Raw genomic sequence first — 25,810 nt, 5'->3', positions numbered from 1 at the left:
TTATCCCTGATACCTAGGAAAAGCATGTCCCTGAAAAAGGAAGTCCTTCTGCAAGCTGACAGCTGAACTCAGATGATGTTCTCTGGGCCAATACTGAGTCAGGTCAATGCGCCAACAAGTAAGAGTGAAAGGAATAAAGACTTAAACAAACACTAAGGCAACTCTATAATTTTCTCCAACAAATCAAAGAACAATGACTGTCTGTGAGCACGTGAGGCTGGTGACTGATGTAATCTGTGTGAACCTTATAAGTGGTACAGGTGAAAATAAGCCAGCAACAGAAATATGCAGTCACATAGCTCTGGCAAGACACCTGGGTAAACTAGAAAGTGCAACACAGAAGGAATGCTTCTTGCATAAAACAAATGTATGGGGAAATCTCCTTACTGTTGACGATTAGATGTATGAGATTCAATTTAAATAAAACAAAGCTTAAAAGGTTCCTATTGTATTGTTAAAACCAAAAATTTGTTTTAAGAAAACCAAAATAGTACATTTCTTGCACATCTAAGACCTTCTAGCCATGTGAACTCTTCTGTGGAGGGAGATTAAAATACTGGCTAAATGATTTCCAACATTAACTGTACTCATAAGGCGTTTCTCCTGTGTGAAATATCTAATGATAACGAAAGACAGTATTAGTGGTAAAAGATTTTCCACATTCCCTGCATTCATTAGGCCTTTCTCCAGTGTAAAATTTGTATCAACAAAAGCCAGTGCTACTGTAGAAAGATTATCCACATTCAATGCACTCATAAGACTTTTCTCCAGTGTGAACTCTCTCATGAAAACGAAGTTTCCTGGTATTGGTAAAAGATTTCCCACATTCACTTCACTCGTAAGTCCTTTCTCCAGTGTGAACACTGATGACAATGAAGGTTATGCATAATGGTAAAAGAGTTCCCACATTCACCATTCACTACACTTATAAGGCTTTCCTTTAGTGTGAACTCTCTGATGACGATGAAGGTGATGGATTCTGGTAAAAGATTTCCCACATTCACTGCATTTGAAAGGCCTTTCTCCTGTATGGACTCTCTGGTGATAATGGAGGTCAGTACGAGTGGTAAAAGATTTCCCACATTCACTGCACTCATAAGGCCTTTCTCTGGTGTGAATTCTCTGATGACGATGAAGGTGATGGATTCTGGTAAAAGATTTCCCACATTCACTGCATTTATAGGGCCTTTCTCCCGTGTGGACTCTCTGATGACGACGAAGGTGGTGGATTCTGGTAAAAGATTTCCCACATTCACTGCATTCATAAGGCCTTTCTCCTGTGTGAACTCTCTCATGATAACGAAGGTCACTACAACTGGTAAAAGATTTCCCGCCTTCACTGCACTCATAAGGCCTTTCTCTGGTGTGAACTCTTTGATGACGGTGAAAGTGATGGATCCTGGTAAAAGATTTCCCACATTCACTGCATTCATAAGGCCTTTCTCCTGTGTGGATTCTCTCATGATAATGGAGGTCACTATGACTGGTAAAAGATTTCCCGCCTTCACTGCACTCATAAGGCCTTTCTCTGGTGTGAACTCTCTGATGACGGCGAAGGTGATGGATTCTGGTAAAAGATTTCCCACATTCACTGCATTCATAAGGCCTCTCTCCTGTGTGAACTCTCTCATGATAACGGAGGTCACTACGACTAGTAAAAGATTTCCCACATTCACTGCACTCATAAGGCCTTTCTCCAGTGTGACATCTCTGATGATAATGAAGGTGATGGAGTCTGGTAAAAGATTTCCCACATTCACTGCATTCATGAGGCCTTTCTCCAGTGTGAACTCTCTGATGACATTGTAGTGCTTGCTTTTGGATGAAAGATTTCCCACATTCACTGCACTCATGAGGCCTTTCTCCAGAGTGAACTCTCTGATGATAACGTAGGGGAGTTTGACTGGTAAAAGATTTTCCACACTCACTGCACTTATAAGGCCTTTCTTTTGTGTGAACTCTCTGATGATAATTAAAACTAGAAATTCTGGTAAAATATTTTCCACATTCACGACACACAAAGGACAGTCTTCCGGTACAAAGAACCTTGTTCTGAAGCAAAGTGTGGCTGCAGCCAATGGCTTTTTTACATTCACTCTGGGTGTAATGATTTTTTCTTTTCTGAATAATGACCTCAGACATTGAAATTTCATTTGGCCTGTCCCTGGTGTGAGAAGACTGTTGTTGGGCATGTTGTGATATGGTAAGATTGTCCTGCCCAATCTCTCCACAGGTAAAAAGGTTATGGGACACATTGTAATTGCAGTCCTTCACAAGTAGGATGCTGTTCATACCTCTTACGAGAGGCTTCTCACCAACATGATGCTCCTGTTGCTCATCACACTTTCCACTGAAATAAAATCGTTGTGCACATGCCCCACACCTCAACTCTTTCGGGCTATGTTGTGTTTCCTGCTGCTCAACCAAGTGGAAAATGTGTCTCAAGACTGGCCCACAACTCTCACAGGGGTGGTTCTTCTGGGAAGATAAAGCTACCTTGGGATTCTTTGCCTGAGACACTCCACCAGAAATGTTCTGTTCAGTTGGTGTTCCCACATCCTCTGCTCCACAGCAGCACCCTTAACAAAAGGAAACACTGGTGAAGTATAGGTTGACCTTATAGAGAAGGAATATCCTCATCATAAATGGCCATCTGTCACAGCTAGCCAGGATTCTAAGAAATGATATTCAAGACAAGTTAGTCAGATTCTGAAGGAAAGCGCTGTTATACATTACTTGGCCCCAAAGGTCAGTCATGGCGGAGACCTCACCAAAGGAGAGACGGAAACATAGTATAGGACACAAAGAAGAGAGACAGGGTCTATTAGTGGTTCCCCCATAAATGGCTTCCTATAGGACTTTCCTGCTGGTGATGTGAGGGAGTATAGAATAATTTGAATGAGCTCAAACTCATAAACATCAATTGATGTACAGGGTCAATATCATATGTGCGCACTCCAAGGCTCTGCAGGCATGGACCAAAGTTGCAGTGAAGTAAAAAGGAACATGTAAGAGAAATGGTTGAAGTACAAAGTTTAGAGAGGGAAAGGTCTACCATGGGCTGGGAATCCAAGTAGAAATGATAACTTCAAGATGAGTACTTTACAAAGTGTCAACAATAACCAAGAACAAGTAGATGAGGTGAGACCTGGTAATGGTATCAAAACACTGTCCAACAAAATGGGTTCCTTGTTTTAACCTGAACAAAGCCCTGGCATCAAACTGTCTCCAGCAGCCCATTGCCAAGGCAAGACCGCCTCTGAGTCCACCATGCCATGGATGGAGTCCTGTTTTTGCACAAATGATTCTCCCCCTTAATCCCAGTTGAGCCACTGAATGGAATACAGATGACATAAATTCTAGCAGGGAACCTAAAGAGGCAGATGGCCAGCACTGTGGTAGAACAAAGCACAGAAGAGACCACGGAAAATGATCTGTGTAAGTGACTTCAGCAAGATGGGAGAACAAGAAATACGAGAATTCTTCCTTTTCCCAGAGCAAGGAGAAAGGTATCCTAAAACAAATCAACGATAGGTAGGGGAAAAGAATCTAGTTATGACAAACAGGAAATTAGTCCTGACCAGGGAGCTCAGTCTGTTAGTGTCAACCTGATGTGCTAAGGTTGCAGATTCAATCTGCATTGAATCCACATGCAGATGAATCTATTTCACTAGTCAAGAATTGATCCATATGGCTGAAAGGAGTAACTCCTTTATCAAATGCAGACATCCAAACAGTATTTTAAAAAATACTAAAAACAAGGACATAACAAAGAAAACATATCAAACAAATGAAGATCTACATACAGCCTAATAAGAAATCCAAAATATTTACTTTTAAAAACATCCACTATCCTCCAGAAAATATAAATAGAACCAACTTAAGAAACCAACACAAAAAGAAAAGAAATTAGAGAAAGAAAAATTAAATAATAATAAAACAGAAACACTGGAGTTGACAAATTACAATGAACAAAATTAAAAATACAATAAAGAGAATCAAAAGCAGACACAAAAGACTATGTCATGTCAAAGACAGGTCATTTAAAAGTATCCAGGTGCAGAGAAATAAAAAAGGGAAATAAGTTTTAAAAATACAGGGAGGTAAATTAAACAACACCATCAAGATAACTGATATATTTACATTATGGGAATCCCAGGAAACACTGTGTGGGTGGGTGGGGCAGACACAGAGAGAAGGAAAGGAGGTAAAGGAGAAAGTAAAGTAGAACATTTATTTTAAAAAAAACAAAAAACCCCGAAGACTGACTTCCAAAGTCTGAAAAAGAAATGTGAATAATCAAGTGCATGCATTCTCACAGGTCCCTATACAGATTCAGTACAAATTGGACTTCACCAAGACACAATAAAATGAAAGTGTCAAAAATCAAAGGCAGCCATGGTTGGTGTGGCTCAGTGGATTGAGTGCCGGCCTGCGAACCAAAGGATTACCAGTTTGATTCCCAGTCAGGGCACGTGCCTGGGTTGTGGGCCAGGTCCCCAGTTGGGGGTGCGTGAGAGGCAACCACACATTGATGTTTCTCTCCCTCCTTTTCTCCCTTTCTGCCTAGCTCTCTAAAAATAAATAAATAAAATCTTTTTTGAAAAAATCAAAGGCCAATAGAACTGTGAAAGTACAAACAAGGTAAACTCCTTACACACTGGGGAATGCCTATTTACAGTTATCAGTAGATTCCTCCAAACAAAACTTGCCAACTAGGAGAAAATAAAATAATATCCAAAACACTAACTGGAAACCGTCAATATTTTATCTAGGAAACAGGTTCTTCAGAAGTAAATACTTCCCCAGACAAACAAAAGCTAAGGAACTTCACTGAGACTCAACCTGACTTATAACATTTACTAAAAAAAAATTCTTGAAGATGATATGAAAGAATACTAAATAAAAACTCAAATATATAGGAAAGTGTAAATCTCAGTATTAAATTGACAATAAAATCAAGTTCACTATACTGTTAACTCTGGATTGGTGAAATGTACATTACATAACTCTATTTACAAAGGTTAAAAATTAAATCTGGTAAAAATAACAAAGCTAACATTGTGTACCTTAACAGATAAATATGAAAAAGTATGATTTGTGATATCAAAAACATATAAAGAGATGTGTGGCAGAGATTCAAAAAGTAGAATTTATGCATGCAATTGAAAGTGTTTTCAAAATAAGATAGACTATGCCCTGACCGGGGTAGCTCAGTTCGTTAAGCATTGTACTGCAAAGCAAAAGAATGCTGGTTCGATTCCAGTCAAGGCACATGCCTAGGTTGTGGCTGGTCTTGGATTGCAGGCTGGTCCCAGGTTGGGGTGCATGCGATGTTTTTCTCACACATTGATGTTTCTCTCCCTTTCTTTCTCCTTCACTTCCCCTATCTCTAAACATAAATAAATAATTTTTTTTTTAAAGAGATAGATTGTAAAGAGTATGAGCTTTTTAAGTAAGTCTTTTGGAAATCATAAGCAAAAAGTATATACTAGATATACAAAAGAAAAGAGTCAAACCACTACACAAAAATCATCAAATCAGCCCTGGCTGATGTGGCTCAGTGGGTTGAGGGGGTTCACCCTGTGAACCGGGGGATCACCAGTTCTATTCCCAGTCAGGGCAGATGCTTGAGTTGTGGGCCATGTCCCAGTTTGGAGCGTGTGAGAAGCAACCAATCAATATATCCCTCGCACATCGATGTTTCTCTCCCTCTCCTTCTCCTTCCCTTCTTCTCTCTTGAAAAATAAAATCTAAAAAACAAAAAAGCCCTGGCTGGTGTGCCTCAGTGAACTGAGCACTAGCCTGCAGACTATAAAGGCTGCTGGTTTGATTCCCAGTCAGGGCACACGCCTGGGTTGTGGGCCAGGTCCTCAGTTGGGGGTGTGTGAGGGGCAACTGATCAATGTTATCTCTCACACATCAATGTTTCTCTCCCTCTCTTAGTCCCTCTCTAAAAATAAATAAATAATTTTTTTTTAAAGAAGCAAAATCATCAAATCACAAAGCAAGTCCACAAGAATAAAAGACAAACGAACTACAAAAGAACCAGAAATCAATGAAGAAGTGGCAATAGTAGCTTCTAAAACAAATTCTTCAAACAAGATTTTCAGTGATTGAAGAGAATTTTAAAAAACCAGATTCAGTATATGCTGCCTACAAGCGGCACTACACCTTTATGGGCACAAACAGGCTGAAAATAAAGAGGGACAAGATATTTATAATTCTATTAGACAAAACGGACCACCTCCGATGTTTTCCAAGGCTACTGCTTGTGGTAAAAGACTTTCCACACTCACTGCACTCATAAGGTCTTTCTCCTGTGTGAACTCTGTCATGACAACGGAGGCCAAATATGGTGGTAAAATATTTTCCACATTCAGAGCACACAGAACACTGTCTTCCATTATGGACACCCTGGAGCTCTACGAGAGTGTGCTTACGAACAGTGGCTTTCTTGCATTCTCTCCAGGTGTCATGATTTTTTCTTCCTTGAAAAGTCACTCCAAACATAGAAATTTTATTTAGCCTGGTGCTAATTTGAGTAGCTTTTCTCTGGAGATTTTCTGAGAAGTTCTTCCCAAAGTCTTTGGTAATAAGACTTTTCCTTGATATGTGAAAATTGCTGCTCTTTGCAGGAGAGACTCTGTCGGTTCTGCATATAAAAGACTTCTTACTCATGTACTGCTCCTCGTGCTGGTGAGAATTTGCACTGAAATAAAATTGTTGTGCACATGCCCCACACTTCAACGGTTTCTGGCTGTGTTGTGTTCCCTGCTGCTCAACCAAGTGAAAAATGTCTCTCAAGATTGGCGCACAACTCTCACAGGGGTGGCATTTCTGAGAAGACAAAGACACCTTGGGATTCTTTGCCTGTGACACCCTTACAGAAATGTTCTGTTCAATGGGTGCCTCCATAGCCTCTGCTTCACAGCAACATCCTGTACACAAAGAAATGCTAATGAAGTAATGTGGATCTTATAGGGAAGGGTTCTTCTCATTATAAATGTCCATCTGTCACATCTAGGTAGAAAATATAGAATGATTCAAGACATGTGAGTTTGGCTCTGAGGAAATGGCTGTTGTCATTGCTTAATCATTAAGGTCAATAAATGGCTATTGGACATTACTCAATCCTTAAGGTCAGTAAATGGTGGAAACTTCACAAGCATAGGATGGGACACAAGGAAAAGAGGCACGGTCTCCAAGTGGTCCCTCTGCCAATGGCTTCCTGCAGGAGTGTTTCTGCTGGTGACATGAGGCTAGGTAGAAGAATGGGGATGTACCCAAAGCCATGAAAACCAACTGCAGCAGAACAGATCCTATCAAGGTCAACATAAAGGTACGTGCGCACTGTAACGCGCAGCAGGCATGGATCACAGTTGGAGAGCAATACAGAGAGACCTGTGAGAGAAGTGGTTGAGGTGCAAGGTTTACAGAAGTAAAGATTATTCATGAGCAGAAAGTCTAAGTAGAAATAATAATTCCTAGAACTGACTATTTTGCAAAGTGTCAACAATGAGAAAAAACAAGTAGATTAGGGTGTGGGCACTGGCAATGGTAACAAAACACTGTTCTAACAGCTGGAGTTTCCAGTTATGACGTTAGTGGTAATGTCAAATCTTCACCAATAGTCATTGACCAAGGCAAGACTCCCTCTGAGCCCACCCTGCCATGGATGGAGTCATGTCCCTCCTAAGATGCACAGAAAGACTCTTCCCCAATTGAGTCATTACATGGGATACACATAATACACTTCCTCAGGGAGAAACTAGGTGCATAAATGGCCAGCACTATGGTAGGCAATGCAGCACAGAACAGACCACAGGAAAAAGACCTATGTGAGTGACATCGGCAAGATGGCAGAGTAGGAGATCAGAATTCACCCCCCTTCCAAGAACAAGTAGACAGCTATACACAAACAAATACAGCAATGAGGTAAAGGAATGAGAGTCCAATTAAAACAAAGAGAAATGCAGGGGAGCAAAAAGGGAGACCTGAACAGAAAGTATGAATGTGGAGACTAGGTGTGCAAAGATGTGTGGAAATAATTAGGGTCCAAAACAAGGGTGGCGGCTAGCTCTGTCAGCCAGTTTGCTTGTGCTAGAGAAGATACCGTTCTATGGAAAACCCTGGTGAACTTTGTTGCTGCAATCCTCAGGAGGCTCTGAAACATCTGAAAACTCTCCAGAATTTGCACATCAGAGGACGCTGTAGAGTTCATAGGCATGGATTTCAAGAGGAATCCCCTTGACCACAACCTCCACAATAGTAGAAAAGAGATCAGTGTTTTCCCAGAGGTGTATGCACCTCAAACTCCACAAACCAATACTGCCATTGAGGAAAAATCCTGCCAAAGCCACTGAAAATCCCTACATTCTTCACTACTCTGACCTCAGCTCATGGAACACCAAAGTGATGAGGTTGCTGTGACTTCTCCCAAGCCTGAAACACAACACCCCACCCAGTCAGAACCCTCGCATCCACATGCAGGTGGAGATTTTCTCTAACCAGAATTAGTCAATAGAGTGCAAGGAGTAACTGGTTCACAAATGGGGAGACTTCAACATTAGACTAAAGGAAATATGAGCCCTGACTGGTGTGGTTCAGTGGCTTGGGCGTTGTCCACAAACCAAAAGATCCTTGGTTTCATTTCCAGTCAGGGCACATGCCTGGTTGGGGCTGTGTGAGAAGCAACCAATCCATGTTTCTCTGGCACAGCAATGTTTCTTTCCCTCTCCTTCTCCCTCCCTTGCCCTATCTCTAAAAAAATAAATCAATAAAATAGTTGTAAAAATAAATAAATAAAAAATACAAATACAAAAAACATGAGACCACCAAAAAAAGATCATATCCTTCCCATGCTGTATACACCCCCCCCAAAAAAGGAGAGATCTACAAATGGCCAGACAATAAATCTAAAATACTTAATTTTGATAACTTCAACATAATAAAGAAACCAATATAAGAACAGAAGGAGTAGTTGAGAGAGACACAAATCATAAAAAAGAATCAAACAGAAATTCTCAAGTTGAAGAATAAAATGAATAAAGTGAAAAAATGCAATGCAAAGTTTCAAAATCACACATGGCCAAATAGCAGAAAAAATAGGTGATCTCTAAGACAGCTCTTTCTTTTTTTCCTAACACAGCTCATTTGAAATCATCCATGTAAGAGAAAAAAAAGAAGAAACAAGTAAAGACAGCCCAGTTGAATTACTGAACACCATTAAGTTAATCTATAGTTGCATTATGGGGTTCCAGAATAAGGGGGGAGAGTGAGAGAGAACAGGAAGGGAAGCCGGAAGGAAAACAGCAAGGGAGGTGAAAAGATAGAAACTTTATTTACAGAAATAAGCTGGAAACTGACATCTAAAATCTAATTAGAGATGTGATTATCCAAGTTCATGATTCTCACAGGTCCCTGTACAGATTCAATGCAAAGAGGAGTTCACCAAGACACATTTAATGAAAGTGTCAAAAATAACAGCAAAAGAGTTTAGAAAGCACAAAAGGAAACTCTTCTCACACAAGGAAATAAACCCATAACAATAAAAGAGCTCTTCTCGGCAAGAACCATCCAGGCTTATAAGCAAACCAGGTCATTACGTCAAAACACTAAAACAAACAAACAAACAAACAAAAAATTGCCATCCAAGAACATTATACCCAGAAAACCTGTCCTGAAGAAACAAGAAGAAATAGTTTCTCAGACAAACAAAAGTTGAGGAAGTAAACTGCCACTTAACCTGACTTGTTAGAAATGACAAGAAATATTCTTCAAGCTAAAAGGAAAGATTACTAAATAAAAACACAAGAACATAGAAAAGTGTAAAACTTACTGGTAAATCTGAGAAAAGAATCAAATTCACAATACTGTAATACTGTATTGGTAGAATATACAATATATAATTCTGCTATAAAGGTTCAAAATTAAAAGTATTAAAAATTATGACAGTCACAGTAATTTGTTAATAAATGCACAAAATAAAAAGATGTGAATTATGACATCAGAAACATAAAATGCTATAGTATGGAGGAGATACAAGGTAAAATATTTACATGCAATTGAAGCTCTTATTTGGTTAAAACAGATTTTTAAGAGTATGATTTATTTTACATGCTCCTCATGGAAACGACACACAAAAACCTATATAAGAAACAAAAAAGAAATCAAAGCCTACTAGGAAAAATTATCAAATCATAAAAGACAGGAAGAGAAAAACAGAAACAAGGGAACTGCAAAAGAGCCAAAAAACAGTGCAGAAGATCTCAAGAGAAGGTCCTTAAATAAATTCTACAATCAAAAGACAGAGTGTAGATTTGGAAATTATTATGCTAAGTGAAATAAGGCAATCAGAGAAAGACAAACACCTTATGGCCTCACTTCCATGTGGAATCTAATCAACAAAATAATGTAAGAAACGAAATAAAAACAGAAGCATAGATACATAAAACTGACAGCTGTCAGAGAAGAAGGAGTTTAAAGGGCTGGTAAAAAAAAATGGTGAAGGAATTAAGAAAAAAATGTATATGTGACACAGACATGAATAACAATATACTGACAGCCAGAGAAAAAGAAGAGTGGAAGGAGGTGGAAGTGGGCAAAAGGGGGGATAAGTGGGGACAGAAAGAGTCTTGACTTTGGGTGAAGAACCATGATGTGGTATGCAGATGATGTTTTATTGAGTTGTACACTTGCAACCTGTTTGGTTTCATTAGCCAATGTCACCCCAACAAATTCAGTTTAAAAAAAAAAAAGACAGAAGCTGAGGCTTAGGTGATTTTGGCTGTTGATCCTCACTTAATCCAGAATGGCTACTGTGATTTTTGTGGATAAGGAAAACGGACAACCAGACACTCGTGCTACTCCTAAGGACCAGCTGAGGCTGGGGTCCCGGCCTTCAGTCAAAGCTTTAGATGGGAGACCTCAGGTTTCAATACCACATGTTGGCAAAATATTTGATGCTCCACCAGCCTTACCTAAAGCTCCCAGAAAGGCTTTGGGAACTGTCAACAGAGCTACAGAAAAGTCAGTAAAGACTAATGGACCTCTCAAACAGAAACAGACAGCTTTCCCCACTAAAAAAGTGACGGAGAAGACTGTTAAAAGGAAAAAGCTCTGCTCCTGCCTCAGATGACACCTACCCAGAAATAGAAAAATTCTCTCCCTTCAATCCTCTAGACTTTGAGAGTTTCGACCTGCCTGAAGAACACCAGATCGCCCAGCTCCCCTTGAACGGAGTGCCTCTCATGATCCTGGATGAGGAGAGGAAGCTTGAAAGGCTGTTACACCTCCGCCCCCCCCCCCACCTCTGAAGATGCCCTCTCCTCCGTGGGAGTCTGATCCGTTGCAGTCTCCCTCCAGCATTCTGTTGACTCTGGATGTTGAATTGCCACCGCCTGTGTGCTATGATGTGGAGATTTAAGTTTCTTAGTGCTTTATAGTCTGTGTGTATGTATTAACAGTTTGCATTAATAAAGCAATTCTTTAACAGAAAAAAAAAAAAGACAGACTGGCTGAAGGAATAAAAACACAAAACACAACAGACGCTACCTACAAGGGACTCACTTCACACTTCACATTTGGGAACAAATAGGCTGAAAGTAAAGAAATGGAAAAAATATTCCATGCAAACGACACTAAGAGAGAACAGGTGTAGCTATACTTCTGTGAGACAAGACAGACTAATTCAAAAACTGTCACAAGAGACAACAGTCATTATAAAAGGAGTCAATTCTTCAAGAGGATATAACAATTTTAAATATTATTCATCCAACATGAGAGCATCTATGAATATTAAGTAAATATCATTAGATCTGAAGGCAGAAAAGGCAACCCAAGAGTAGTAGGAAACCTTGATACTAACCTTTCAACAGTCGGTAAGCCAGCCTGATCAAAAAAGCAAGAGGAAACCGTTGAAGTTAAACTACACTTTAGAGAAAAAATGTAATGGACATACAAAACATTACATCCAAATGCAGGTGAATACAGACTCTTTTAGTTACTTATTTTTTAAAATTAGGAGTGAAACTGCTAGATCATAGGGAAGGCACATGCTTTATTTTTACTTTATAAAGATTATTTATTTATTTTCCGAGAGAGGGGAAGGGAGGGAGAAAGAGAGGGAGAGAAACATTGATATGAGAGAAAAACATCACTTGGCCACATCTCGTCGCCCCCAGTCAGGGACCTGACCTGCAACCCAGGCATGAGCCCTGACTGGGAATTGAACCAACAACCTTTTGGTTCACAGGCCAGTGCTCAATCCACTGAGCCACACCAGCCAGGGTAGAATACAGATTCTTCTCAGGTATATGTGGGACAGTCTCTACATAGATCACATTAGGTCAAGTATCTTTTTTGACTCAAAGGTATGAATGTAGAAATGAATTTCACTGTCAAAAAAGATGAAAAATTAACAAATACGTGGAAATTAAACAACACATTTGTGAAAAATCAACAGGTCAAAGAAAAAAATCAAAAGAGAATTCAAATACATCTAGAGGCAAACGTAAATGAAAACACAAGCTACGAATGATTATGTATGAGGTATGGAAAACAGAGTTCTAAGCGCAACTTTTATAGAGATGAATGCCCACATTAACCAACAATCTCAAATGAACAGCCTAACTTTGCACCTCAGAAAATGAGACAAACAAGAAGAAACAGAGGCCAAAGTTAGTAAAGGAAAAAAAAAAAACATATTAGAACAAAAACCACACATATGTGGGAAGGCACAGTCTCTTCAATGAATGCTGTCAGTAAAACTGGATATTTCCATATAAGACAAAACTGGACCCCTATCTAACACCACTCATAAACATGAACTCCAACTGGATTAAAAATTAAATATAGGAGCTAAATACCTACATTTCTAGAAGTCAATTAGAAAAAAAGCTGTGTGAGATTAGTGTCGGCACTTTCTGGATATGACACCAACACAACAGCCACAAAAGTCAAAATAGACAATCTAGACTACACCTTACAAAAAAGCTTCTGTAAAGCAAACAAAAACTAACAGAACGAAAATGCAATCTCTGGGGTGGGGGAAATATACAGTTATCTGTTGGAGATGCTGTGGGCTCAGGTGAGGCCACCACAATAGAGCGAATTTCACAATATGAGGTGTCGCGTGAATATTTTGATTTTCAGTGAATAATAAAAGTTCTGGTTCCACTATACTGTATACTCTTAATGATGCAATAGTAGTATGTCTTTAAAAATATACACAACTTAATTAAAAATACTTGATTGCTAAAAAATGCTAACTGTATACTAAGACTGCTCAAAAAGTGGTACCAATAGAATTGCTGAATGCAGGGTTTCCACAAACCTACTTTGTAAGAAAACACAATATATGCAAAGCAAAATTAAGCAAATACAAAAAGACATGTACCTATATCTGATAAGAAGTTAATATATAAAGTAAAGAAACTAGTATAAATAACCCATGGACACGACAACAAAGTGGGGATGGACTGTGGGAGAAGGGGTGGGCTGGGTGGGGGTAGCAATGAGGTTAAAAGTAGGACAATTGTAATAGAAAAACAATACAAATAAAATTTTAAAAAAGAAGTTAATATATAAAATATACACAAAATTTTAAAGACTCATCAGCAAAAATAAACAAGATATGGTTAAAAAATGGACTTAGGATGTACAGATATTTTTCAAAAGATCATATGAAAATAAGCATCAGAAATGTAAAAATATGCTTTTCCTCACAGTCATGGTGGAATCCATTAGGCTCCCTGCAAGACATCTTACTTCAAATCCTGCCCATTGTGGGTTCAGTACAACAGGTGCTGGGACTACAGGGAGAGAAGAGGGCAGTGCAAAGAAACCAGCCCTACCAAGAACAGTAACCACCCAAAAAACTGGGGAAGCAAGCACCGCCCACAGTCCACATGTAAGGACAGATCGCCCACTGGAAAAAAAGAGGGGCAGAAGGAAAGGCAAAGTCAAGTCCAGGTCACTGTGTAGCGTGAGGGCCTTACCCAGCGAGGACGTAAGTGCAAAGTTCTCCAGCATCACATCCAGGTACAGGCCTCTCTGAGCTTCATCAAGGAGGTGCCATTCATCCAGGGAGAAGCAGATGGCCACGTCCTCAAAGGTCACACCAGCCTGACAGGGTTAATATAAATGAAACAAGAACAACTCCCCCCCCCCATCTATTGCCCTTACATACACACCATTCAACAAGTAAAATTTGGTTACCAGAAATGCCTTCTGACATACGAGGGCAAGTCACCCACCAGAAATCCCAAAACTCAAAACCTCTCTGCAAACTGAAACTTTCTGCTTAAATTTAATTTAGCTTCAACTAGTAGCAAAATCTTCCTGGACCCATTGTAAGACTCATTATACAGGGGAGCAAAAGTAGGTTTACAGTTGCACTGTGACATTTTTGAGTTGATAAAGCTATTGCAATAATCATAACCTGCATGTCTTTTTCCATTCAAATAACTATAAACCTACTTTTGCCTGCCCTTGTATTAGGTTGAACCAAAAGAAGTCTCCAACATTCATTCACCTGGACTATTTCTGACCTAAACAATAACCATTCATCAGCCTAATGATATTTATCTCTCCCACTTAGTGAGATACTAGCTTTTTGGCAGAAATATTAATGTGTTTGATTATGGAGTGCTGCCCCAGACCCCACTGGAGGTGTGATGTAACATACAGCATAGGCACCTCAGAGCTTTTCTAAAATCCGAAAAAAATGTTGAATTCCAAACCACACCTGGTCCCAGGGGGTTACAAATCTGCAGTAATAAAACAGTCATTGGACAATTGGTGGGGCACTTTTCATGCACAAGGTTCTGTTCATCAGATGATTCATTTGGGAGTTAGGATGAGTAAAGAGTTCATGAGTGCTAATTATATGGTTAAAAAATGGACACCATATATATGGCACCATTTTTCCCCCTTAAAATCCTAGCTGATGAAGCCACTTTCTGTTTAACATAATAATGTTGGGGTGAGCCTACCCCCCAAACAGTTCATGCCTCCCTGACGTTCCCAATCTGAAGAAAAACCATAGGTTTTTCAAAGAGTAGAAGCTGTTAGTTACAGAGCCAATCAGCCTAATAGGTTTCTCATTACATCCCAAGTCTGCTTGTTCCCAGATCCGCACAACATAATGACACTGTTCTTTTCTCTTGGAAAATAGTTTATGTGAACTTGGGAATATGTGTGATTCAATAAAGACATCCCATATGGGGCTCCTACGGATGTTCAATTGGAAAGTGTCCTGACAGTATCCTATATCTGACAACCTGGAGGTGGGAGGAAGCAGGAAATTGGGGAGAAAGGAAAGAGATGGGGATGGACAGGGTTTCAGCAGATGACTCTAAATGCAGAAATGGCTCCCAATAGATATCTGTGGCTTAACTCCTCTGAATAAGCCAAGTATAATAAGCCATTCTTAGAACTTAATAACTTCTCAGCACCCAATCAATAACAACTCTGAAAAATCTCTCCCCTGTATTTATATAGTTCTACAGCACTCAGACCCTTTAGCATCTTAGTCCCCATGATACCCACAGCTGCACTTCACTTCCTATATGAACTGGATGGCTTACTGACATATCAACCCAGAAGGTGTGCCTTTAGGAAGGTGGACTTTGATGGGAACTCCCCATAATGAGAAAGCAAGAAGGACCAAAGAGATAAATGAGTCAGTACATGTGCAATATCTCTAAAACCAATCTAAAATTAACTTCGGCACTTTTCTAGTTCCTGCTAATGCAAAATATAATCTGGATCATTGGGAGAAAGGGGCCAGGTTGCACATCTTTATGGTATTCATCTGGGAAATTATCACTATTCAGTTAAGGAACTTGCAGTACTGATGGATGAGCAAATTTTTTTTAGTCCCTCTCTTAGGTGGGTGAGTAGGAGCATTTTGCTTTGAATTTTTCAACTGCTTTTCTTGGTGAAGCTAGATTTAGGAATCAACAGAAAGATGAACAGAAAGGGAGAAAAGGAGAAATGGAAGGAAGAAAGTGAAGTCTCTCTTGACTCCGTCAAAAGAAAAAATTGCTGCAAAGCTGCAACCCCAGTGGACCAGCCCAAATGAGCAAATAGCCTCACTTCAAAATGCAGACATGGTGCTCCATTTGCTGCAAACTTCATATAATACCAGTCTGATGTTATAAAAAACGAGGGAAAATTGGGCATCCTGGTACCAGATTCTTTGGGCACTAAATCAGCTCCAGAAGAAGTTACATATCATAGCAAATAGAGATGGAGTTATGTCTTTCTAAAATTTTGATAGGGAGGTGGTCAGCCCAATTATATCAATCAAGATGAAAGGATTATTTATTGGTTAGGATCTATACAGGTAGCACTTTCGACTGTTCCATGTGCCTCTGAAACCTTTATCTCTGAGATGGGTCATTCCAGCCCTAACTGGCATGAGACGTGTATTCCACTCTAATCAGATAGTAGTTGCCAGGGAATCTGGTGCCAGATATGGCCATTCTCCAGAGAGATACTGATGGTTTGAAAAATAAACAAAACAAATGAAAAAAGAACAGTCTCTCTCTAAGAACCCACAATCCTACTCCTCATACATCTTCCCCATGCTCATCCTACTCCAGGGCTTCCCACCTCAGAGGACATACAAGGCCCTGGGGCCAGTGACGCTACCTGCTCACAGGCCCATTCATCACTGTTACCACACTCAGCAGCAACAGTGGGGGGTGGAGGGGTGGGAGCAAATAAATGCCATCTAAGCTCTGGGCCATGCCTGCAGAGCCTCATCCTTCCTGCTAAGCAATTCCACTGAATCCCCCAAATCATGACTCCAACACAGTCAAACATAGGCTTATGCCGCATCATGATGTCCTCACACCAGGTCCCCAGGACCTTCTGCTCACACTTCCTCAGGCCGTGCACACCATTGTGGAATGTCTGCCTCCTTCCCATCCTCACACCCCAGGTTCACTCCCTCAGCTGTGCCACCTTCCTGCTCCATACTATGGGGATCTCTCCAGACTCACCCATGTACTTTGTATATGGTATACAGAGAGTGCTCAAATAGTTGAAAATGTTTAGTACAACTGCAATCCTGTTAGATCCCACAGCTAGATGAAGCCTCCGATGAGGCTCTGAAGGCCTCCTTGACTGCCTTTGATCTTTGCTTCAATGTTAGTCGCCCAGAACCACACGTTAATTTCAAATATGAACAACCCCATTCCACTTCTGCGCTGCAGAAGCCACAACATCCTCTCTCCACTAAAACTTCCGTAAGTGCTCAGTCCAATTTGTTTCCCATTCAGACACAGTGACACCCAAGGATGACTACATTCGCCCCAGACGTCATCTACCAGCAAGACGGAAACACTCCATACCCCATCAAAGTGTACCACCAAGTTCTGATGAGTCTCCGTGGTAATAAACAAGCAGGAGCTTTGTCCTCAAAGTCATCTCCTCTCAATCATCACTCTTCTGCCTTAAGAACCCTCATGTCCACTCATCCCACAAAAGCCTTAGTCACCTGGGAGGTCACTCTCTTTCCCACTCTGTTGCCACTATTACTCTCACTAACCTGTGTTTGTGAGACTTAGCAACCCCATTCAAGTGACAAAGAAGGGAAACCACTCCTGGGCAGGCACCCAAGTCTTTCTGACCTTTGCCACCAAATCCTGCACTCAGTCCTAAACATCATCACAGCTCTACACTGATCCACACAATATTTCAAAATGATTTAGTACAACTGCAGTCCTCTGATAGATCCCACAGCTAGATAAAGCCTCAGATGAGCAACAACCTTTGGATATCTCCCTCCTGGATCCCTCTCCAGATTTCCAAACCTGGGTATCCAGCTGCCCACCAGATGCCCCTACTCACTGTTCTCTGAAACTTCTCAGACACTTCAAAGGGCCAAAAGAAACTTCTTACACTGCCAAGAAAAATGGTCCTACCACCAGCTTCCCCAGCCGTTGATAGAGTGTCCATCACTTCAACTGCTAAGACCAAAACTCCTAAAATCATCCCCATCTCCTCCCTTTTCCTGCATCACCTACAGTGTCTGAGAGTCTACTTGGCTCTTCTTTAAAAATTGACCTAGAATCCAAACTTTTCCCCTAATCCCTAGGACACAATTCTGGTCCATCAGCACTCCTCTGGATTACAGCAGTTGCTTCTTCCTCGCCTCCCTGCCTCCTGCTCTAACCCCACAACCTGTTCTCCACTGCTCAGCGAGATGGAACCCGTTACACCCAGGGGAGACCTACTCCTTCCTCTCATCCAAACATCTCATTCTCCCCCAAACAGGTGCAGAAATGATCAGTCGGCCCCTTCACAGGTCTGATTCTAGTTGCCTGCTGTTTGTTTTAAACACACAAAAATGGAGACCTGAGGTACCTATTCCCCGCTCCGTGGCACCTCCGAGCACTTGCACAAGCTGGTGACTCTCCCTGGGTTAACCTTCCACGTCTGTTTACATGGTTGTAAACCAATGCAAGCACCTTCGTGTTACCTGAGCCCGCACGCAGGACACAGGTTTGGGGGGATTCGTCGAGTCTTCAGAGCCAAGAGACGGAACAAAACTAAGGAGAGTCCCAGGACACCATAATCCCAAACCTATATGGTTGTGTCACCACCAGGGAGAGCCTCGGACACCCTGTCCTTTCCTTGTCTTGTTTAAGTAAGTGGTTTTGCGTCCTTCAAAAGCTGTGGGAAGACGCAGACCACCACCATTCAGCCCCAGGTAAGCACGTGTCCTCCGTATCCGTGCCCAGCCCCGGAGGCTGGTGACCTCCGGCATGCTGTCCTCTGGGACTGCCTTAGGCAGCTCTGTGAAATTGCACAAGGACTCAACTCCCTGCGACGACTGTCCTCATCAGCCCGTTCCAGTCCGTTCTCTCTGAGCAGGATTTAAAAAGCTTGGAAACGCTAACCCAACCTGAGTCCCTCTTTCACAACCTTCCCGGCCCCAAGCCCCTCATGACGGCGGTACAATCCCTGTGCGGCTCAGTCAGGAGGTGATCCCGTCTCTGGCTGTTTAACGCAGACAGGAGCCCAGGTTCCCGGGTCCTCCCGGGCCAGCGGCCCCTGCTCTCGTTTACGGGGCTCCTCGGCCTGTCACTCTCTCCCACCGCGGTCGGACGTGTCACCCAGGAACGCTCCCTGGGCCTGGACGCCGGGGCCAGTGATGCAGGACGTGACAGGCGCCCCGCACCCGGGGCCGTGGGACGCGGGAAGGTGAGGCGGTGAGGGCGCGGGGGACGCGCACTCACCTCAGTCGGGCGCCTCAGCGCGGCCGCCGCCATCCGACTCTGAGGGCGGAGCGCGGCGGCAGCGGCGGGCGAGGAAGGGGCCCCGGGCACGGCGGTCCCAGTCCCGGGCCCAGCGCCGGTCTCCAGGGCAACGTCGCCAAGACTCAGACCCGTGGCTGTGTGGCGGGGACCGCCACTCTGGGGCCTGTTCAACTGGACTCAGGGAATATCCTCCGGACCGCCTGAGACAAATCTGACAGAAGACGAAATGCCCGCCAGGAGGACTACCGAAGTCCCGCCCTACGGAAGTGGCCTAGCGGAAACGCCCTTTCTGAGCCTTCATTGGCTCAGTGCGGTGGCATTTCACGCCCGGAATTCTGGGTAATGTAGTTCCTTCACTCCAGGGCCGGATTCTGCATTTCCTCAGCTGACTGCCGGAGTGCGTCAGATACCCCAAGAATACACGAAATGTACCAAGTGCCCGCTCTCCCCAGTGGAGATCATTGGCAGGGCACGTCTGTCTCCGGTGCACCCACGGGGTTCTTTTAATTGCAGGTTTGGCATATCTTTCTTCAGTATCTGCTCTTTTGAACCGCCAGGCATCCTGTTCCCTGATTCGGGCCATCTGGCATCTGGCTCCTTCAGGCGGAACGTAGTTGGGGGAGTCTGCTCAAGTCCATAACGCTATCCTGCCTCAGTTGGACAAACTGTGTAAAGTTAATGTCACAAAACAGATACTTATACTTAAGAGCATCTGTTCCTGATACAATCAGAAGTGTCAGTTCAGCCTGAGGAGCAGTGGGGCTGGAGTCAAAGCTGGATTTGATCTGGTGCCTCTGGCTCTAATTTTACATTTATTGCAAACAGTGGAGAGCATGTTGAGAACATCAAGGACATGCAATTACAGGCATTGCACTAAGACAATTTGGGCTGGGGTCCACACCAACCAAGCAAATATGCCCATAAAGCTCAGAACAAGAATTTGTTGGTTCCCCAGTGCATCTAAAGCTTATGTGATATACTACTGTAGACTATTAAGTGTGCCACAACATGATGCCATATAATAATAACATACATACCTTAATTTTAAAATACTTCATTGATAAAAAATGCAAATCATCGTCTGAGACTTCAACGAGTTGTAATCTTTTTTCAGGTGAAGGATCTTGCTTTCGTGATGATGAAAAGCATGATCCGTGAAGCTCAGCATAGCACATACAAATAAAGGGAGGTACGCCTGCATTTAAGAATCTGGGCCCTGGCCAGTGCAGCTCAGTTGGTAGGGGCATCATTCCATAAACTGAAGGGTGGTGGTTTCAATTCCTAGTCAGGGCACACACCTAGGTTGTAGGTTCAGGCATGTACGAGAGACAGCCAAAGGATATTTCTATCTCGCATCAATGTTTCTTTACCTCTCTCTCCCCCTTCCTTCTCCTCTCTTAAAAATCAGTAAATATGCCCTAGGGTAAGAATGAAAATAAAAAAAGTATCTGGGAAATTTTACCAAATGATCTGGTCCATTATATACGTGATAAATATGACCAAAAAAGGTAGGAAAAGTTTTGAAACACACAAACAAAAATGCATAAGATAAAAAGGTGAGTGGGTCTGCTGCATGGGCAACAGCAGACCCTCCATATCACCCTGCCCAGGCTCTGTAGCTTCAGCTTCCCTGGAGAGGACACTCCAGTGTCATCGCAAGATGTCGATTTAACACGGGAGGAGACAGATACCGTGTCACTCCCGAGTCGGACTGCACAGCCATTCCTGGCGGTGCAGATACTCTTAAGAAGCTATACCATCGTCTCTCGAGACGGACGGCTGCCGACGACGAAAAAGGTGAGTGTTCTAGGAAACACATATGTACCAGTATACTAGCTGGCGTTGTGAGAAGCTGCATTTGATTTCAGTGAATTTTTTTGAAGACTCTTTAAACACATTTGCCCATTTCATGATCGGTGATTTACGAGAGCACCTGCCCACACCATGCTGAATGTTCAGCAGCTTTTGACCAAAAACAGGATGGCCCCTGTGCTCCACCCTCCCTATTCACCTGATCTAGGCCCCAAGTCACATTTTTTTTGTTTCCCTGGATGAAAAACGTCCACAAAGGAAACGTTTGCTGATATGGAAGAGGTGAAACAAAAAATGACAAGTGCACTAAAAGGCACCAAAATCTTCAAGTTCAAAAACTATTTTGAGCAGTGGAAAAAACGACCTGATAGGTGTGTTATATCAAATGGAGAGTACTTTGACTGAAGTTTAAACATGTAAAAATAAATACTGAAATTTTTATAAATTCCAGGTATTTTTATGTCCCGCCTTGTATACTAAGACTGTTTGAAAAGTGATGCCAATTTGTAAACTATGCAATGATCTGCAGAACACAATTAAGAAAAAAAAAATTTGTATGTGTATCTGAAAAAAAATTAATATGTAACATAAAAGGATTAAAAATACTCATTATCAAATAAAAATAGTTAAAAAAAGATCTTAAGATGTACATTTTTCAGAAAAACATATAAAAATGACCACCAGGAATATACATAAAAAATGCTTTAACTCACTGATCAAGGTGGAATCCATTAGGTGCCCTGCAAGACTATAACCACAAATCCTGCCCATTGTGGGTTCTGGAATACAGAAGAGGGCAGTGCAAACAAACCAGCCCTACCAAGAACAGCAACCACCCAGGAAACTGGAAAAGCAAGCAGTGCCCACAGTCCACATGGGAGGAAAGAGCACCACCTGGGACAAGGAAAACGTGGGAAATGCAAAGCTTAGTCCAGGTCACTGTGCATCTTACCCAGTGAGAATACAAGTACAAAATTCTCCTGCAACACTCTAGCTGGTGTGGCTCAGTGGATTGAACACTGGCCTGTGAACCATAGGGGCGCTGGTTCGATATCCAGTCAGGGCACATGCGTGGATTGCAGGCTCAGTCCCAGTTGGGGTATGCAAGAGGCAACCACACATTGATGTTTCTCTCTCTCTTTCCCCCTGCCTTCCTCTCTCTCTAAAAATAAATATTTTAAAAAAATTCTCCTGCCTCACATGGAGGTACAGGTCTCTCTGAGCCTCATCAAGGAGCCGCTATTCCGTCCAGGAGAAGTAGACAGCTGTGTCTTCAAATGAAACACCAACCTGTTGGGGTTAATAAAACAAGAACAGTGTCTCTCTGAGAACCCACAACCCTCCTCCTCACAGATATTCCTCATGTTCATCTTCTAGGGCTTCCCATCCCAGAGTGTAGGGGCTTCAGCCATTCCATGTAAGGAATTCCAGTCATCCCCTAAGGGCCCCATTGCCTAAGGCCTGTAAATATCTGCAAATGTCTGCTGCTGGCATTGAGCAATTGCCTCTTTGAGCCTTTTCTCTTGCAGAGAATTTGGACTTTTTGCAGAGCTGTCTGCCCTACAGAGAATCCAGCTAAGCAGCTGACTATGACTGAAGATAACCCCTTAAACCTTGTCCCTGTTGCTGCCAGATGTCACATATACACCTACCTGCAGCTGACCCACCCCCACTTCCTGCTCGGGTTGGTTTCCAGCTTAAGGAAAAGACCCTATATAAACCCTGCCGTAAACCCCACTGGGGCTCAGCTCCATTTTGGAGACTTGGTCTCGACCTGGCCGCCAGGAATAAACCCTTTGCTTTCCTTATCCACTGTCTCAGAGTGGTTTATTCTCGATGAATCTGCTGAAACAAGAGGATATAGAAGACCTTAGCGCCAGGGATGCTGCCTGCTCACAGTCCCAGTAATCAGTTACCACCCTCAGAAACACCACCAAAAGGCAGTGGGTGGGGTGGGATATGAACGTAATATAAGTTCTGGGCCAGGCCTGCAGGGCCTTATGCTTTCTACCAAGCATTTACTGATGCTTGGTGCATCAGCAGGGTTTTTAAAAGCCCCACTTCTTTCTAAAATGCACCCCAAACGAAAGGTGCACTGCGGGAGGGAGAGGTGCCTGGCCTTAGAGCTGCTCTGCCGCGAGTTGCCCGGGTCCAGGCAGGCTGGGGACAGAGCTGCTCCTCTGCGAAAAAGCCCCTGAGCACTTCACCTCCTGCAGCAGCTCGGGGAGGCAGACATGCCTTATACCCGTTTACAGAGGAGAAAACTGAAGCTCAGTCACAAGACGGACAGTCCCAAGGGCATCCAGGAAACTGGGATTCAGATCCAGGGTGCCTACCTACGGCATCTCGACTCTGATCAACGCCCTCGTTTCCCTCTGCACTAGGCTTCCGATTCCAAAGCACCCTGCCCACCCTGATGCCATCTGGTCTCCTTGAGTCCTGTTCCAACGCAAAAAACCCATAATGGGAATCCAGAAAAATGGAATAACACTAGAGAGCAAAAGCTTATTATCAAATGATTAGACTTTTGAAAAGAATGAACATTAATAGTCAAGGTTAAAATAAAGTGTCAATTTCACTGTGTATAGCATTAAAAAAGTAAAAAAAACAACATATCATTCCAGTACAAAAAAACAATTTATTTAATAAAGTAAAAAACAACAAATGAGTGCAATTTCAACATAGATCTTTGTTGTTTCTCTGTTCTTTTGTTAGAGAAAACTACCAAAACTTGTGCCAGAACATCGGCTCGGACCATTTAGTAAAGATAAGAGACACAGCCAATACGAATCTGAGGAAAAGCTCACCATGAATCCTTATAAAGGTACAATCAAACAACAACAGTGAGGTAGAACTATAATGGAAAATAAAAGTATAAATAAAAAAGGACTGACCGACCAAATACCTTCTAGGATGTGGTGAAACTGAATCCCTCACACGTGGCTGGAAGAATGCAAAAAGGTACAATGGATTTTGAACACAAATTGCTAATCTCTGTAAGTTCAACATTCACCTACCCAACAACTCAGACTGTGCAACAAGTTACTGACAAAGGGAAAAGAAACTTATGTCCACACAAAGAATTATACACAAATATTTATACCAGCTTTAGTGTCAAAAAGAAGTAACAAAATTGAATGGATAAACTCACAGGGCTATCTTCTAAAATAAGAACATTTTATTAAAATATCACTCATAAATCTCCAAATATATATGCAATGTAAATGAAAGCAGAAAAATAGTTGTCATATAAAATTAAGAAATTGCAAATTTATCTATTATAATGTCATCTAAGTCAACGCTTACTTACAGAGCTGTGAAGGGGTGGGAGAGATTAAAATGGCCATGAAGTAAATTCCTAGTGACAGTAACAGTCAGTATTATGACGATGGTGATGATTTTGTGTCAGATATGAGTGAAGACTGATCAAATATTATACCTGAAATGTGATGCCTACTAATTGAAACTTTTTAAAAATGGGACAAGATTTTAATATTATGTCCAACTCATTTTGAAAATAGGCTTAGCAATTCTGTATTCAATCCACATTCTCATGCACTCTGGATGAGACTTTGCCCAGGGACAGCAAATATAGCCAACAAGAAAAGCTTCTGGAAACTGCCCTGGTGGGTGTGGCTCAGTGGAACTAGCGCTGGCCTGCGAACAGAAAGATTGTCAGTTTGATTCCTGGTCACGGCGCATGCCTGTGTTGTGGGCCACATCCCCAGGTGTGAGAGGCAATATGGATTTACTCTCTCACACACATTGATATTTCTCTCTCACTCTTTCTCCCTCCTTATCCATCTCTAAAAGTAAGTTTTAAAAATCTTAAAGAAAAACCTCACTGAAACGAACAGCACTACTGGCAAGGTCAAAACAACAACATCCCTCAACTGTAGGTACACTTTAATTTTTCTTTCCACCAGGGACCAATAGCTCTGATAATAACATCTGAGAGGCCACAGAAATGCACACTTTTTAGAAGATATTATTAATTTTAGAGGGAAAGAGAGAGAAATCTGGATTTCTTCGTCCAGGTACGTGTGCATTCATTTGTTGATTCATGTATGTGCCCTGACCGGATACTGAAATGAGAAATTTGGCATATCAGGAAATGATACTCTAACTTACTGAGCTACCTGGCCACACCAGAAAACCTCTTCATTATATTCAAGGATAATGACTGACTGAATCAACAGAAGATAAATATTTCTGCAGATCCTGCAGTTGTGTACACACCGATCCTGCAGTCTGTTTCACAAAAACATATCTGGATGCACGCGCAGAAAAGTGCTACAACTAGTTAGCACCACTCATGGAATTGCAGACATTATGGCACAGAGCCGATTGTAAGACCAGGGCTGGAGATACCCTCCAATGGTAATGGGCTCCTTTACAAATAAAAAAGAAAACTCATGTTTTTCCCATGTGTACCTGACGTTGCCATAGCTACCCACTCTTTAGAGTGACCTCTGTGTCCCCTGAAACTCACAGCATTGAGGGTTCTCATGAAAACTATAAAGCCCACGACCTTGCCTAGGTGGATAGGAGCAGGAATTCAAGTTTGAGAAAAAGTGCTGAGTTCCTTTCTGCACCAAAGTGTCCCCAGGGAACAGAGAAAATTTGGGACAAACATGTAAGTTTTTCATGTCTTTACACTTGTAGGCCCAAAACTGTTTATCAACCATCCCACACAATAAATACATCATCAAAGATTAAAGAAG

The 25,810-nt window shown here is 42.0% G+C and overlaps 1 protein-coding gene and 1 pseudogene across 1 annotated transcript; one reads left to right on the top strand and one right to left on the bottom strand.

Moving 5' to 3' along the window:
- Positions 1–835: 835 nt before the first annotated feature.
- LOC149995312 (uncharacterized) lies at positions 836–19,440 on the bottom strand. Its single transcript, XM_090259615.1, has 3 exons — positions 19,254–19,440; positions 14,001–14,127; positions 836–2,579 (listed from the first exon to the last, which is right to left on the bottom strand). Exons 1-3 carry the CDS (start codon positions 19,284–19,286, stop codon positions 910–912), a joined length of 1,830 nt encoding a protein of 609 aa, XP_090115741.1. The 5' UTR covers positions 19,287–19,440; the 3' UTR covers positions 836–909.
- LOC149995313 (securin pseudogene) lies at positions 10,785–11,477 on the top strand (annotated as a pseudogene).
- Positions 19,441–25,810: the final 6,370 nt, after the last annotated feature.

Source organism: Furipterus horrens, unplaced genomic scaffold (assembly GCF_987537825.1).
Source record: "Furipterus horrens unplaced genomic scaffold, mFurHor1.1.pri manual_scaffold_13, whole genome shotgun sequence".
NCBI lineage: Eukaryota > Metazoa > Chordata > Mammalia > Chiroptera > Furipteridae > Furipterus > Furipterus horrens.
The sequence above is the reverse complement of the archived record's forward strand: the minus strand, read 5'-3'. Positions and strand labels throughout refer to the sequence as shown.

Excerpts from the sequence above, each read along its gene's own strand:
- LOC149995312 (XM_090259615.1), bottom strand. The coding sequence starts at position 19,286 with ATGGCGGCGGCCGCGCTGAGGCGCCCGACTGAG. Across the intron at positions 14,128-19,253 it reads CGCTGAGGCGCCCGACTGAG|GCTGGTGTGACCTTTGAGGA; the intron begins GTGAGTGCGCGT and ends TAACCCTGTCAG. Across the intron at positions 2,580-14,000 it reads TGCACTTACGTCCTCGCTGG|GGTGCTGCTGTGGAGCAGAG; the intron begins GTAAGGCCCTCA and ends CCTTTTGTTAAG.